The sequence below is a fragment of the Aspergillus ambiguus genome, assembly GCF_047715705.1.
Source record: "Aspergillus ambiguus strain CBS 117.58 unplaced genomic scaffold BDV59scaffold_11, whole genome shotgun sequence".
Taxonomy (NCBI): Eukaryota; Fungi; Ascomycota; class Eurotiomycetes; order Eurotiales; family Aspergillaceae; genus Aspergillus; species Aspergillus ambiguus.
In genome coordinates, this window is record NW_027395524.1 from 524308 (window position 1) to 539962 (window position 15655).

General features: G+C 59.9%; 4 protein-coding genes across 4 annotated transcripts; 3 read left to right on the forward strand and 1 right to left on the reverse strand.

Moving 5' to 3' along the window:
* Positions 1 to 64: 64 nt before the first annotated feature.
* Positions 65 to 1646, forward strand: BDV59DRAFT_176227 (Zn(II)2Cys6 transcription factor domain-containing protein). Its single transcript, XM_073689405.1, has 3 exons — positions 65 to 556; positions 610 to 707; positions 763 to 1646. The coding sequence occupies exons 1-3, from the start codon at positions 209 to 211 to the stop codon at positions 1490 to 1492; spliced, it is 1176 nt and encodes a 391-aa protein (XP_073549088.1). The 5' UTR covers positions 65 to 208; the 3' UTR covers positions 1493 to 1646.
* A 654-nt stretch (positions 1647 to 2300) lies between these two features.
* BDV59DRAFT_17059 (aldose epimerase family protein) lies at positions 2301 to 3463 on the forward strand. Its single transcript, XM_073688435.1, has one exon. The coding sequence runs from the start codon at positions 2390 to 2392 to the stop codon at positions 3392 to 3394; it is 1005 nt and encodes a 334-aa protein (XP_073549089.1). The 5' UTR covers positions 2301 to 2389; the 3' UTR covers positions 3395 to 3463.
* A 145-nt stretch (positions 3464 to 3608) lies between these two features.
* On the forward strand, positions 3609 to 4544 carry BDV59DRAFT_192661 (nicotinate-nucleotide diphosphorylase (carboxylating); the record flags this gene model as incomplete). The annotated part of the gene is made up of 1 exon (XM_073692087.1): positions 3609 to 4544. One exon carries the CDS (start codon positions 3609 to 3611, stop codon positions 4542 to 4544), a length of 936 nt encoding a protein of 311 aa, XP_073549090.1.
* Positions 4545 to 9873: 5329 nt separating this feature from the next.
* On the reverse strand, positions 9874 to 14893 carry BDV59DRAFT_176233 (Sec7 domain protein). Its single transcript, XM_073689406.1, has one exon. It carries the CDS (start codon positions 14302 to 14304, stop codon positions 9976 to 9978), a length of 4329 nt encoding a protein of 1442 aa, XP_073549091.1. The 5' UTR covers positions 14305 to 14893; the 3' UTR covers positions 9874 to 9975.
* Positions 14894 to 15655: the final 762 nt, after the last annotated feature.

Sequence of the window (15655 nt, forward strand, 5' to 3'; positions counted from 1 at the left end):
TACTGAGTCTGGTATATGTATATATACAAATATATATATATATTTATATCACATTATATTATATCCAGTATATATATTAGATAATAGAAGAATTGAAGTAAACCGGATATACGGATCCACTGCCAACCTCCGAGCCGACCAAGATCCGTCTCCGTCTTACCATAATACTCAATACACCAGAGAAACTGAATCCTAGATCCACATCATCATGATTCTTAAAGCTGTCGATCCCTCCTGCAACCCTCGGCCGTCGATTACATCGTCGTCCGCCGGGTCTCCCCTCCATTGGTTCTACCCAAACCTTCTTCCCGTCGTTGTATCATCACTCCGCCCGCTCTCTTACGTATGTCCGTCCTCCATCTACATTAACATCCTCGTCCAACTGGCCTCGACTCCTCGATTCCTCTCTCTCTTTCCTGCCCGTCTACGGATTCCTGTACATCCTCTACAGCAGATCATTATGACCCCCCGACAATCCTCACCCGACTCCCACTCCGACAACGTTCGCAAGAGAGTCTGCAAGGCCTGCGATCGCTGTCGCCTGAAAAAGTCCAAGGTAAGCTGACGGCCGGACCAAGGCCCTGACCGCTCGCCCACTGACCCGCGTAGTGTGACGGCGGGAACCCGTGCGGCCGGTGTCGCGCCGACAATGCCATCTGCGTCTTTGGCGAGCGCAAGAAGGCCCATGACAAAGTGTACCCCAAGGGGTGAGCTGGATTGCCGTCCCGTTTGAGTGTGACTCGCTGACCGTGCCGGCCCCAGATATGTGGAGATGCTCGAGCAGCAACAGGCCTGGCTCGTCGCCGGGCTGCAGGCGCTCTACCGCCGCGTCCACGACGGTGATGGCTGGCCCGGGGAGCCCTTGAAATGCGAACCCAACGGCCACCCGCTCACCCACGATCTCCTCACCCGGCTGGGCGCCCTCGACCAGTCCAAGGGCGAGCGCTTCGAGGAGAACCCGGACGCCATGCAGCACGAGCTGTGGAAGCAGAACGCCGCCGCCGCGTCCACCGCCTCGACCACCGCGCACATGCAGCGCCAGGACTCCTCCGACGCCAGCTCCGACTCGGCCCACTCGCCCGTCGCGCCCGCGCGCTTCGTCGATCCTTTCGCCCAGCAGATGCCCCCGACGCCGCCCAACCACAGCCCCGGCGGCGCGCGCGGCAAGCCCGACCCGGCGGGCTTGTCGGGGCCGTTCACCGCGCCCCCGCTGACGATGCCCGGGGTGGTCAATCCGATGGTGCTGCAGGCGCCATCGCAGCAACCGCAACCGGCGCCGGCGCAGTGGTCGGGGAATGGGTTCGGCGGGTTCGAGGATGTCGAGATGATGGGGTCGACAGATTTGGGGAACCTGTCGTTTGAGGATCCAATGTCGTCGCCGATGTTCAGTCGAGTGCCGATCAACTGCATGTCGTATATGGATCTGAAGAGTGATTATGACGATCTTAATCAGTTCGTGAACGCCAATGCGCCCGAGATAGCGTCGACATAGGGAGGGATTCCAGGACTACACGACGGGGGATTCTTTTGTATATTATTGGGCGTTGGGCGTTGGAGTACATGTGCTATACCAGAGTCAGTCAATTATGATACATTCGTACATGGTACCAGCTCCATCGTAACATAGTAGTACATCATGAGAGTAGCTGATGACTGATCCTGACTAATCGGATGGAAGACGTCATGACCGATATCTCCGGTATCATACGGTAATGGACTGTTCCTTCCGACTTCCGTGGGTTGGCTGCTTCGATAGCGGGTCGCCAAGCGGATGGAATGTTCTCTGGGCATCACTAGTCGGGGCACTAGGGTCTGAAGTGCCGATTTTCCGATACTGCACGGCGACTCGTGGGTTAATTCCGAGTCTGGCTGCATGAACCGGTTGGATTTGATTCCTCCGGAATCCGGCGTGAAGGTTTGGGACTATTTGTGGAGCTGCCATATTGCCTGATGGGGCAGTTGACTGATGGGGATTTCCTATGGAGGATTTTACTGTATGAGGGATTTAAGTATGAGACCCTAGGGACCGAGGTCGATTAGTCGATGTAGACAGGTCCTAGGATAGGTAGAGATCCTGGTGGTGTGTATCCGGCATGCCGAGATCACGTGTATTCCATGCCCTAACTCCCTACGCCAGGAAGTATACCAGGCCTGAATTAGACCTCTGTCCTCGAATACGAATACTCCAATCCATGTATCCCTAGGTCCCATGTATATCTATCGAAGACATGTCAACAGACAATTTATGGTATATACCCGTGGCGCCCTTTAGCCTAATCCCTTTATGCTGAATGCAACGCGGGGTTCTTAATCTCCGCCTCCGTCCTGACTGACTTCCCCTCCACCGCCATACTCCCTCTACCTGCACCTGCATCGACATACACCCACCATGCCCGTCAAATTCACCTCCCGCGGCGCCATCATCCAGGAATTGACCGTCGCCGGTCACAACATCGTCCTCGGCTTCGACCGCAAAGAGGGCTATGACACCCTCAATCCCTGGTTCGGCGCCACCATCGGCCGCGTCGCCAACCGCATCCGCGACGGCATCATCCAGTCCCTGAACGGCCAGTCCTACGAGCTGGAGAAGAACAACGCCCCCAACGCCCTCCACGGCGGCTCGCGCGGCTGGGGCCGGCGCGACTTCGAGGGTCCCACCCTCCTCCAGCGCAACGGCCGGGACACCCTCCTCTACACCTACACCAGCCCGCACCGCGACGGCGGATACCCAGGCACCGTCGAGGTCCGCGTCTTCTACGCCGTCGACGAACCCGCCCAGTCCACCGCCGACGCCCCCACCGTCGTCGACATCGAGTTTGAGGTCGAGCTGGTCGGCCCTGAGGCCGAGTGCGACGAGACCGTCGTCAACGTCACCAACCACACCTACTTCAACCTGTCCGGCGCCCCCACCATCGCCGACACCCAGGCCCAGCTCTTCACCCAGCACTACCTCCCGCTCGACCACACCGGCATCCCGCACGGCCACATCGCCCCCTACCCGCAGCCCGTCACCGACCCCTTCGCCATCGGCCCCGGGCCCGACTACCCGGTCTTCGACGACGTCTTCGTCATGGACCATACCCCCGACGACATCCAGGCCATCCCGCTCGACACCCGCGCCCGGCCCCTCCGCCCCCTCGCCCAGTTCCGCCACTCCGGCAGGCACCTGCAGGTCCTCAGCACCGAGCCCGCCTTCCAGTTCTACACCGGCGGCGGCACCAACGTCCCCGCGGTGGGGAACACCCCGGCGCGGGGCCCGTTCTCGGGCTTCTGCATCGAGCCCAGTCGGTTCGTCAACGCGGTGAACGAGCCCGAATGGCGACACATGGTGGTGTTGAAGCGGGGCGGAGTGTATGGAAGTCGCGTGCAGTATCGGGTGTGGAGTGAGCAGTAGCGGAGTAGAAGTAGAAGTGACTAGGATCTAGAACCTTAGAGGAACACGTGACATTAAGCTCATCCAACGTCAACTTGCATTTCTGTATACTTCTTGATATCTCCGACTTCCCCCGATCCGCCTCCGCCGCCACCTCCACTACTTCAGCAACCTCCCAACCCGCTCTCCCACCTCCATCTCCCTCCCCCCGCAGACAGCACCTCCCCCCCAGACAATGGCCACCACGTACGGCTCCCCCCGCCACCTCCTCCCCCCAACCTACAAACGCCTCATCACCACCTGGCTCGAAGAGGACTGCCCGAGCTTCGACTACGGCGGGTTTGTCGTCGGCGACCACCCCGCCGAAGCCCGCCTGCTCGCCAAATCGCCCGGCCTCCTCGCCGGCGTGCCCTTCTTCGACGAGGTCTTCGCCCAGCTCCACTGCACCGTCACCTGGCACGTCTCCGAGGGCGATGTCTTGACCCCGGGCACCAGTGGCTCTGAGAAAGTCATCCACTGTGCCACCGTGACCGGCCCCACGCGCAGCATCCTCCTCGGCGAGCGCGTCGCCCTCAACATCCTCGCCCGCTGCTCCGGCATCGCATCGCACGCCAACCGCCTGGCCTCCGCGCTCCGCGCCCACGGCTGGCACGGCACCCTCGCCGGCACCCGCAAGGTCACCCCCGGGTTCCGCCTCGTGGAGAAATACGCCATGCTCGTCGGCGGCGCCGACCCCCACCGCCACGACCTCTCCGCCATGACCATGCTGAAGGACAACCATATCTGGGCGTGTGCGAACGCCACCGGCGGCGCGGCGTCGATTGTCGCGGCCATCCCGCGCGCGGTGCAGGCGGCCAAGGCGGCCGCCGGGTTCGCCATCAAGGTCGAGGTCGAGTGTCGGAGTGTGGAGGAGGCCAATGCGGCCGTGGAGGCCGGCGCGGATGTCATCATGCTGGATAATTTCTCCGCCGAGGGCGTGCGCGCGGCCGCGCGCGAGCTGAAGCAGACGTGGGCCGGCAAGAACCGCGCGTTCTTGATTGAGGTGTCCGGCGGGCTGAATGAGTCCAATGCCGCCCAGTATGTCTGTCCCGATGTGGATATCTTGTCCACGAGCTCGATCCATCAGGGGACCGGCATTGTCGATTTCTCGCTGAAGGTGTCCATGCGGTAGGTGTCGGTGTAGGTGTCATGCATGTATGATGCACTTCTTCCAATGTACATTGTAGTGGACGGCGGTGGGCCATATGTACCTTATCATGCACATTATTTCTATACTGATCATGTCTCATGCCTGTAACCGAACTCCGGGTATATATAACTGTACACGAATCCATACCAATGCCTACCTCCTACACCTCGATGTCAACGTAGATCCCCTCGCCCTCGCCCTCGCTCGAACTCGCCTCTCGTCGCCCCTCAATCTGCTCGCGCTCGCGCTCGCGCTCTCCCGGCTCGCCCCGGCGCACCCGCTGCCGTTCGATCTGCGCCCGCAGTCGCTGGTTCTCCGTATCGCGTTCTTCCAGTCGCTTCCGCGCCCCGCTGCGATCCAGGAGCCGCGCTTCCCGCTCCGCCTTCAGCTTCTTCTCCAGCTCGCGCAGCCGCTGGATCCACATCTCATTGCTCGGATCGCCGTGTCGAGAGCGAGAGTGCACCACGGCGCCGCCGCTGGCGCTGGCCCCGTCGGTGAACGTGGGCTGCGGAATCCCGCTGGAGCTCCGCGACAGACCCTGCCGGTTCGGAGCCGCATCGTCCACCCCGACGGTCGACGACCGCGGTGACCCCGTACCCATCACGGCAGAGCCCCGGCCCCGCGAGTGCGACTGGATCAGGTTCAGCTCCGCCTTGAGCAGCCGGTTCTCCCCCCGCAGCTTGGCTATCTCCGGCGACAGCCCCGATTGACTGCGCGTGTATTGCTGCGCGCGCAGGTTCACCATCGACTCCATCAGCCCGTCCAGCTTCTTGCTGCGCTGGCTGAACTGGTGTTCCAGCGTCTGGTACTGCTTCGTGAGCTCCCGCTCCACGTCCTTGATGCGCGCCTTGAATCCCGTAAACACATGCTCCACCGTCTTGACCGCCAGCAGCAGATTGCGACTGAACCCGGGCCAGAACAGGATGTTCCCGATCACCTCCTGGCTGGGCAGGTTGCCGTTGATCAGGCTGTTCGAGTGCGCCCAGTCCGGCCCGCACATCGCCGACAGCCGCTTCCACATCGTCAGCAGCATCGCGTTCCGCTCATTCAGCTGATCCCGGTACTGCTGCTCCAGCCCGTTGAACCGCTTCCGGTCCTGGCTCCGCGCCAGCTCCAGGTCCGAGATCTTCGAGTTGTTCTGCGTGATCGTGCGAGACGCCTGCTGGTGCGACTTGAGCGCCTTCTCGAACGACTGCTTGTCCGCCCGGCGTCCATGGCGCTCCCGCTCCAGCAGCTCCGCCAGTTTCCGTGACTCCAGCCCGTGGCTTTCCAGGAGCGCATCGCGGTTCCGGAGCAGCGACTCCTTCTCCTCCAGCTTGGACCGGACACTCTCGAGCTCCAGCGCCGTCGTCTCCAGCGTCTTCTGCAGCTTCATGATGTTCGAGATCAGGCTGGACCGGCTGCCCGTCAGGTCGCCCAGGGTCTCGCGGAGATTGTTCTCCAGCTCCATCAGCCGCTCCCGCCACGTCGTCGTCTCGATCTCCTGCGCCGACAGGCTCTTCTTGAGTTTGCGCACTTCCTCCTTGGCCGCCGTCGCTTCGCGGTTCAGCTCGTTCATGATCCGCTGTACCTCCTGCTTCTCCTTGCTGCCAACCACCTCTCGCTGGTGCCGTTCCTCCCCAAGCCGCTCTTCCAGTTCACGAGCCTTGTCGCGCTCGCTCTGCAGGTCCATCCGGTACGTCTTCAGCTCCAGCTCCAGGTTGCCGATCTTGATCTTGTCGCCATCCTGCTCCTCGCGCAGGAAGGCGATCTCGTTCTGGCTGGACTCGATCTGCACCGTCAGCCGTTGAACCTTGGTGTTCGCTTCGTACAGGCTTTTCTCCAACGACTCCATCTCCCGGTTGCAATCCTCCAGCTCGCGTTGCACCGCCTGGTACCGGTGCAGGTTGTTCTGCGCATCTTCCTCCAGCCGGATGATCCCCTCGCTGGCCGACCGCATCTCCGCCTGCAGCGCCCGGAAGTTCTCGTCCTGGTTCCTCAGCTCCTCGCTCAGTCGCTGGCACTCCTCGACCTTCTGATCGAATTCCTCTCCCAGAGCGTCCAGCTCCTCCTGGGCCTCGGCCCGCAGATCCTGGAACGCCGCATCGCGCTCATCCGCCATCTGCAGCGCCTGGTCCCGCTCCTGCTGAAGGTTCTGGATCTCCTCCTCGGCCTGGTCAACATCCGCCTGGTACGCCTTGTCCAGCGCCTCGAGCTCGCTCATGTACTCTTCCAACTGCGCCCGGAGATCCTGGTTGTCAAGCTTCAGCGCCGAGAGCTGGTCCCGCAACTGTCCATTCCGGAACTCCAGATCCTCGCGGTCTGCATCGTCGGCCGGCGAGTGTCCTGTCCCATCACTGATCCGCGACGGGGGTCTTCCTTGAGCGCGTGACGCAGACCGATCAAAGATGCTGTCGCCGGTGATGGAGCGGCCATCGCGGCGCTGGCCCAGCTTCAATTCCTCGATCTCCTGGTACAGACGCTCTTTTTCTCGGTTGCGAGATGTCAGCATCGACGTCTGCGCGCTGACTTCCTTCCGCAGCTCGGCGTTCTCTTGCTTCAGGAGCTCCAGCTCCATCACCAGAGTCGAACTAGACGAACTGCCCGTCGTAGTATGACGGTGGAAGTCCCGCTCCGAAGTGCCAGAGTAAGACGCCGTCGAGCCAAAGCGGTCCCGATGGCCCGGTCTCGCCGGCACCACGGCCACACTCATCTCGGCCTTCAGACGTAGAGCCTCGTCGCGCAGTCTCTTGTTCTCCTCCTCTGCCTGTTCCCGAGCGGCCGTCTCAGCTTCGAGCATGTCTTTCCACATATCCTACACCACTCAGTCAGCCGAGAATCTCCACAGAAGCATTGCCGACTTACCCTTTCTTCTCTAGCACCCACGTCGGAGCCCATAGGTCTCCCATCACTCAACGACTTCACCATCTCCGCCAGCCTTCGCTTCTCGCTTTCCCGGGCTACGCTTTCCGACCGCATCCGCTCGATCTCGAGCTCGTAGCTTTCCACTCTCTCGCGCAAGAAAAGGATCTCTTCGTCCTGCGCCGGGTCCCGATCACTTTCGTCAGACCCCTCGGGATCATGGTTGACCATGGACTCCTTGTCCGACTGTTGGTCCTTGAGCTGTTTCTCGAGGTCTCGGAGCTTGCGCTTCAGGGTTTGGTTGTCCTTTTGCAACTTCAGCTTGTCCGATTTGAGCTCAACGTTCTCCGATATCATCTCCTTAATGCCTTCTTCTGAGCGTCGGTTCAGGGCTTCATTCAGAAAATGGATCCTCATCTTCAGGTCGAAGTTCTCCTTCGACAGACGGTCGATCGTGCTGCTCTGCTCCTTGAGCGTCATGGTGCGGCCACTGCGGCCAAACGCGGGCGTGGCACCGGCACGCTTGTCCGGCGATACTCCTCGCGTTCCAAAGTCTTCCCGGAACTGTCTCACAAACGTGCTCGGGACCTGCACGTCCTTCACCCGCTCCGCAAGCACCGTATCCGTGGGGAAGACATTCTCCTGGTTTTTAGCCTTCGGAGTGACAGGCCCAGCATCTTCACCCGATTGTTGCTGCTGTCCCTGAGCCGACCCCGGGCGTGACTGGGATGTCGTCTCCTCTTCGTTCAGCGTCTGTAGACCCCCATCGATAGCGCCTGTCGACCGGTTCTTCCTATCCGTGAGGTTTTCATCGCTATACCCCGATACCCCAGATGCCATGCTTCCCAGGCTCACCGATCTCGCCACGTTGTCGCGCCGCACAGGCGGAGTACTCCCAGGCGCCGCCCCGCCGGACTGTAGCGCGTAGTCCGCTCCCACCGTAGCTTCGCTGTTCGTCGCTTCCGTGTTGCTTGTCGCCACAGAAGAGTACGAGAGTCGATTGGCCGACTGGCGACTCATTAGATACTTTGGCCGACCGCGTCGGCTGCTGCTGCGCGAAGCGCCGTCGCCATCCTGGGCGCTGGTGTCGTGGAAGAGCCGGGGCAACCCGGGGGACAAACTCCGTAACGTTGTCTGGACAGACTCCTGTCCTGTGCGCAGGGAGTCGCCAGACTCGGATACCAAGGACATCTCATGAGTCGGTTGGGCGTCCTGTGGGCCTGAGAATAAACGGTGGTTGTCCGTCCGCGCGGCGGCATCCGCAGCAGGCGAGGACGGTGTTTCTAGCATGGTTGTGCGGTCGTCGTATCGCTCCGAGGCTGCTGGGGTCGCATCCAGGTCGACCGTCGGGTCCTCCGCGGGGAGCAAACTGGGAGTCTGCGGGACGGGGACGCCATCGTTATTGGACGTGAGGTCGTGACTGGATTCATCAGCGGCCACGATCGATGGTTGTGTCATGTCGGGATTGGTCGCAGGTTCGGGCGCGGTCTCGCCAGACACGCCAACCAGGTAGGTATCGTCCCCGCCGGGCGTCCGGCTCGCGGCCGCGACCTCAACGGTCGACGGCTCGGGCAGAAAGCTCGACTCCATGTCCAGCAGCTTCTGGCGCATCTCCTTCTCCTCCATGAGGGTCTGGTTGTCGACGCGCTCGCGGTCGCCGTCCTCGCTGGACGGGAGGTAGAGGCTACTGTCATCATTGTCGGGCAACGGGGGGAGGTTCAACGAAGCGTTGGAATCGTCAAGATCGGGATTGGTGGCTGTGAAGATGGATTGGTCGTCCGGTCGTGTACCGATGGTGGTGTCTTCGTGCGCGTGGCCGCCGGCGTCGTCATGCGGGCCGGAGGTGGCCATGTTGTTTGGGGGGAAATCTCCCCGCGAGTCCTCCTCCACCATGAAATCGATCGGGGCGCCGAAGTCGTCGTCGGCCTCCAGCTGCGAATGGTCGTCTTCGGGGTCGAGATCACTGGGGAATGATAGGAGGGATGGTCGGCGCGGGGGAAGCGCGTAGTCAGTCGCATGGAGAGTGTTGTCGAACGGGGCGGAGCCGGTCGACATGGTGACGGGCTGTCTGGGCTCAGTCGTAGTGTTTGTTTGCTCCACATGCACCTCTGATCCCTTGGCCTCCCACCAGCAAATGAGCCCGTCCGTGTAAGGGGTTGGCTTACCCACTTGGCCAGTGAGGGAGAGGATTAGCGTGCGGGCCAAGTTATGCCGCCTTGCGTCGGGTTCTTCAAGGCGAGTCGAGGTGATTTACTCCGTATACTCGCTGTTCAGTTCATTCATCTGGTGAATCCCAGGCGATCAGACGTCTCTGGAGAGCGGATGAAGTGGGAGACGCCGAGAGGCAGTTGGAACGAAAGGTGAAGTTGCGCTGGAGGAAAGAAAACAGTCGTCAGGTGACCCAGCCAATCAGGTGACAGCCACTCGCATTGCGTTCTATACATACTACGCTCACTATCACTCAAACTTAGGTACCAGGTATGTCCATAGCAGTAAATCAGATAACTAAGAAATGTATCGTAAGGCCCATATGTCTCATTAAATATACAGTTAGAAGAAATGGAGTCAATAACTACTCCGCAGCAATGTCCTCCTCCCGGCTGGCATAGATCTTCTTCTTGACCTCCAACGCCCCCTGTAGGGAATCAATATACGTGCGGAACTTCACGATCTCTCGCAGGAGGTATGACGACTTCCGCTCCCAGTTGGTCATGGCTTTGGTCGCATTGGGGTGTCGCGGCGAGAATGCCAACGTCATGGCCGAACGAAGCTCATTGTGTCGCTGGAGCTCATCCTCCACATTTTTCACGTACGTCTGCAGCGCCTTCAGTTGGTCGGCTTCCGTCAGAGCCGACGCCATCATACTCTGCTGGGGAGGCGCCCAGTCGCTGATATGCACGCGATCCGCCGGTAGTTTCGGTCGAACACCGCCCTGCTGGTCAATCGAGCTCCGGATTGAACTCTGCAGGCTCGGTCGTGTGCCCGAAGCAGACGCCGGCGCCCGTCCGCTATCCGTGTGGACCAACGCATTGTTGATGACTGCGTCACTCCAGCCATATTCAATGTTGCTAATCCCTCCGATGAGGGGCTCCTTGGAGAGTCTAGCACTCCAGTAGTTGGCACTGGAGACGAACTCTCGCACAATGTCTGGCGTGCCCGCCTGGAACAGGTGCACCGCTCCGGTGGGCAAGCTTAACGCCCACACGTGGGGGCGGGACTTGGAGTATCCTGGAGGGGGCAGCGCACTCGCAATGGTCTGGCGCAGAAGGAACTTCCAGACCTCCTCGGCGTTCTCCGTCCAGTTCCCGCCTCCGACCACGACTCCGCCATGTTGACGCTTATTCTTCTGCCGCATGGAGGATTTGGCCGAGTTGAACGAGAACAGACGCAGCCAGCCCTGCTGAATCACTGCAAAGCACTCATTCCAGTTTCGATCCTTCGCCCGCTTGTCGACCGAGTCCAGGTGGTGCTTATGTTTCAGGCTTCCTTCCTTGGCCCAGGGTGCGCCCGCCAGCTGAAGGGTTTCATCCTCCAAAAGGGGCGTGGTCCGCTCAGGATCCTCCGTACTGGCAATGGAATGCGCTGCATCCTCGCGGATGATCGCTTGACTCAGCGCATTCGCGAACCCAATTGACTGTTGGTAATCGCCGCGCATATACTCCGAGCCGAAGGAGTCCACGGACGCAGAGGTGAGCTTGCCGAGAGAGTACTTGCTCCAGGTGCTGGACCCAGATGGGCTCCAGAGGGAGGATTGGTCGTCCAGGCTGGTGCGACTGGAGCCCATAGTGGAAGGGGGGTATAACCTTGCTCTCGAGCGAGGCTTGGAAGACCACCGGGCCGTTCCATAGCGGGAATCCGCTGAACGCCCGCGTGGGTAAATATCGGAGCCACTCTTACTGACAGTGCTCGGGCTCCGACGCAAACCGGTAGCCGAATTGGGGCCCAACAAGTTGTTGGGTGCGGTTTGAGGGACTTCTTTCTCCGGCTGCGCGCCATGCAATGGGAGCCTCTGCTTTTGGATGGATGAATAAAAGTCTCTCAGGACCGTTTCCACCTGCTGCTCCCATGCTCTCATCGTGCCGGTGAATGGGGTGCTGACCAACGGGCCGGTAACGCTGTCAGGATCTCCCGCCAGCTTCACCGACAGGTCGGTCCGGGACAGCCGGTTGACCAGCTTCGGGGTGTTGACCGGTCGGTCTGGATTGGTGCCGCCGCGTTCAGGCTCATCTGGAGAGACAGAATCTTGGGTCGGCGTCTTGGTCTTTAGGCCCGTAGACAAAGGCTCAGCATCCGAGGTCGCATCGACAGCTACCCGGTGAATCGTCGGCATCGTATTGCGAACAAACTGATTCTTGGTCATTTTCTGCTCGATGTCCGCCAGGTGCAGGTCGGTGTTCAGCAAGAGGAGAGAGTAGCAGATCGTGTGCACGACGTCTGCCGCTTTGAACCCATGGTAAGGATTGCACTCGCACCATCTTGTCGAGAAGGCGTCCAGAACTCGATCTACCTGCTGGGTCTCCCCCTTCAACACGAGCCGATTACAGAGACCACGCAGCGCGGCCAAAATATTCATATCAGACCAGTCGAATAACTCCATATATGCCTTTCGGATGACAACGCGGTCAGGATCTCCAAGCCAAGCGGCAGCCGGTTCATTTCCGACGACCTGGTCTTGACTGTCAAAAAGCATCTGTGCCTGATGTCGGTCGGCATCAGACGGCTCATTCTGAGGGGTAACATCTGTACCGTCAGGCTTGTTTGCGGGTCTGTCCAGAGTCGGAGTTTCCTCTGAGGGGACAACAGGGGTATTGGAAGCAGTAATATAGTTTGAAGCTTCTGAGGCTGAGGGCTTGGGCGAGGCATCGGGGCCGACTTTGCTGGCCTCCAGTTTGCCTTCGCCTAGGCTCACCTCCGACACATCTTGGGTTTCGGCTGGCGCTCCAAGTTCAGATAGGACCGTATCGCCAGGGCCTTCGACAGGTGACAAGCTCTTTTGAGAGAACTGCTCGACAACAGGCGACAATGCTGGACCCACGTCGTCTTGGGCAGCCAAACGGCTCGGCGAGCGGTCTTCGGCCCGACTCTCTGGTTTTGGCAGCCCCTGGCCACGCAACCCGAGACCCTCCCGGGCAGGCATATCGTGAGCTTGGTCGGCGGCGGATGTGAGATCGTGATCGCTAGATTTGGGGACCGATTCTTCATCACCGCTGATGTTTCCTAAGAAGGACGTCTCATGGGCGTTACTCGGTGAGATGCCCGGGTACAAACTGTATTTGGCCTTTGATCCGCCATTAGGAGAAAGAGTACTTTCCCTCTGTCTCTGAGCGGTATTCTTGCCGTCCGCGGTTGCATTTGCGAGCCAACTGGGTATCGCTTTCGAGGGAGCCGGAGAGGCAGCGTCTGAGTCGAGGTAGGGATCCATCACCCGCCTCAGGCTACTCACTGGACTCGGCTCTGGCTTGGTGATGTCCGCAACCTTCGGGCCAAGCTCCTGCGGGAGCAAGATTGGCGGAGGGACATTTTCGACGACCGACTTCTTTCGGCGGCGGAAGAAAGAGGATTTCTTGTTCACCACTTGCGGCGGACCTTCCCGACCCGAGTTGGCCCCGGCGCTACTGTTCTTGAGAGGCTGTCTGCGGCTTCTCGGCACACTGGGGGCATTCGAATCCTTGGAGCTGTTCTCTTGGGGGAAAGAGAGGTCCGTTGGGTTGGGTTCGGACGCCCCACTGGGTGCGGTGTTCTTGGACGAACCAAACACACGCCGGAAGAAGCCCGGGCGTTCTTTCGTCGGCGCCGGGTCAGCAGGCGGCGGGAAGGAGGGCTTGTTATAAGAGATCGTAGGACTTGGGGCCGGGGGATCGAGGGACGCGGGGATTGCGGGAGGAGGATCGAGGGCAGTTTGGTCGAGCTGGGCCAGGTCTTTCTCGCGGCCTCGGAGGGCCCCTGTCCCCAGGTTCTCCGGGCGCGGTTTTCTCCCGGGGTTGGTTCGGGATGATTTGATGCTGTTTCGGCGAGAAGCGACTGGCGTGCGCGATGACTGGTGGTTCGGCGTCGTGGCCTGCTCTGGCTGCGGAGAATGGTACTTCCTCGGTCCTGCAGGAACACTGGGGGTAGGAGCGGCATCCAACCCATCGTAAGATAAAGGATCATACTCTGCTGTGCCCGAGAAGGGAACAAAGGGCTGCCGGGTGCCGTAGTCAAAGCTGGCGGAACGACGCTCAGTAGTGGAGTCGCGATGGCGGAGAAGCGGGGGACCAAAGTCCATCGGCGACGAGGCGCTCCCTTTGCTGCTCTTCCTGGTGGTGCGGGAGCCCGACGGATAGCCAGAATTGCTTCGATAATCGTAGAGTTGGCCGCGAGAACCTGTCCCTTCCCGGCTGCGAGCGCTGCCGAATCTCCTCAGACTCGAATGATAGTTCGAGCTGCTCGTACTCCGACGGGCCCTCGGGGGCTGTGACGCGTAACGGCCGGCCATCTCGTCTGGGTTCTGGTCCGTGTCCGACGAGACGGACGAAGAGAAGGTATGGCCCCGGTATCGGGCGTGGACGGTCGAATCCTGCGAGGAGCGTCCGTACAGGTCGGACTCGAAGACGGAGTTGAACAGGCGATAGTCATCCAGTACGGACGTGTTTGTGGTCGCGAACTGGTCTAGCGAAAGAAGCATGTTATCGACGATGGAGGTGCGGGCGGCATGTTTGGGCGACAAGGACAGGTCATGGGGGTCACGCTCATCCCCCGATTCATTGCTGCTGGTGGTGTTGTCGGTGGGGTTGAAATCGTCCAGGAAGGTCTCCCGGACCGACGGACGAGGATGTCGCTTGGAGGATTTATAGTTGGGGGCGGCCGGAGGGGTCCGCGGAGGCGAGTTGTTTGGATCCATCGTGGTATGCTGCTGGGGCATTCCTGGGAGCAGGGTTCGTGCAGGCTCGGCGAGAGATTGGTCGACTGCCCTTGACGATTGATTAATGGGCGATCAGACGAGTCACGATGGAACCCTCTCCGCTCAATCCAGGCGGCACAAGCAACGCTAGTCAAGGGGAATGTCCGGATGGTCCCAGTCGCAGTCCAACGGCCAGGCGAGGTTCCGTCGAAGGTGACTCGAGACCGTTCCCAAAAGTCGCGAAGGGGCCCACCACTGGAATGAACGGCTTATATGACGAATGCCGAAGTAGCGAGCTCAGGGCGCATCCAGGGGAGCCGGTATGTGTCAGATGTCGGTCATTGGAGGGGAGGGAGAAGGAATTTATTGGAGAGCGTAAGGGGGGAAGGGGAAGACAACGAGATTGTCCCTAGACCAGACTGTCGGAAGGGTAGAGGGGTATATTTGGACGGAGGAGAGAGACTGTGTAGAGAATGTATAGGAGAGCGAGGAGAGTGAGGTGTAAGAAGAGGGTAGAGGTAGAGTAGAGAGAGTGTAGAGGAGAGTGTACAGAGTAGAGAAGGTCGAGGTGTGGAAGGCGGAGAACGATCAGTGGAAGGGACGGGTGGAGATGAATCCAGCTTCCGTTCAGGTACCACCCACACCACACACCACACACCACGAACTCTTCTCTCCTGAAACTATCGACCGCCACGCAACTCCCTCCCACTAGTGCCCACTAGTCGTTTCTGACCACGTCTCGTCCCTGGTTCCCAATCATTCTTCGGTCTTTCTCCCTCGTCTACGCTAGTCGTCCACAAAACTTCCTTTGCTGGTGGCCCCCGCTGGTCATAGGAGGCGTCTCCATTGCGATCGTCTCTCGGATCATTGTGGAGTGCCCCCAAAAACGGGCCTCGGAGGATGTTTAGCAGTTTACCTCTACCTTCTTGGTACAGTGATACCCTAGTACTACGACTCCTTCACAGGATGTGCCCGAGTCTCAAGGAGTCTAGGCGTGGAAACAGGGACAGACGAGATTCTCCCTAATGCAGATCAAAACACCGACGGACTGTCCACAATCAACCTGTCAACCGCCTGGGGTTCTCTGCACGTCTGCATGTCGGACCTGCAGTGCATCGGCGTACACCCGATAGAAGAGGGAGAGACGGGCCCACTCGGCGAAAAGCCCACCTGAGACGAGCTAGGGGAAGGGTGAACAGTCGACCCCTAAGCACTGATCCCAGCCATTATCTTCGGAGATTTGCTGGATGACATCCACTTCATGCAGTTTGTCGTAGGACAGATTCCAAATCTTTTGTAGAAGTCAATTGCCAGGGTCACTCTGACGAACCCTCTCGATGTGACCAGTCCAACCCTACCTTTCCCATCGGCA

Bases quoted from the DNA above. Each gene is read 5' to 3' on its own strand.
- BDV59DRAFT_176227 (XM_073689405.1), top strand. From the start codon at position 209: ATGATTCTTAAAGCTGTCGATCCCTCCTGCAACCCTCGGCCGTCGATT. The intron at 557-609 runs GTAAGCTGACGG...TGACCCGCGTAG, and splicing joins GTCGCCTGAAAAAGTCCAAG to TGTGACGGCGGGAACCCGTG. The intron at 708-762 runs GTGAGCTGGATT...TGCCGGCCCCAG, and splicing joins GACAAAGTGTACCCCAAGGG to ATATGTGGAGATGCTCGAGC.
- BDV59DRAFT_17059 (XM_073688435.1), top strand. From the start codon at position 2,390: ATGCCCGTCAAATTCACCTCCCGCGGCGCCATCATCCAGGAATTGACC.
- BDV59DRAFT_176233 (XM_073689406.1), bottom strand. From the start codon at position 14,304: ATGCCCCAGCAGCATACCACGATGGATCCAAACAACTCGCCTCCGCGG.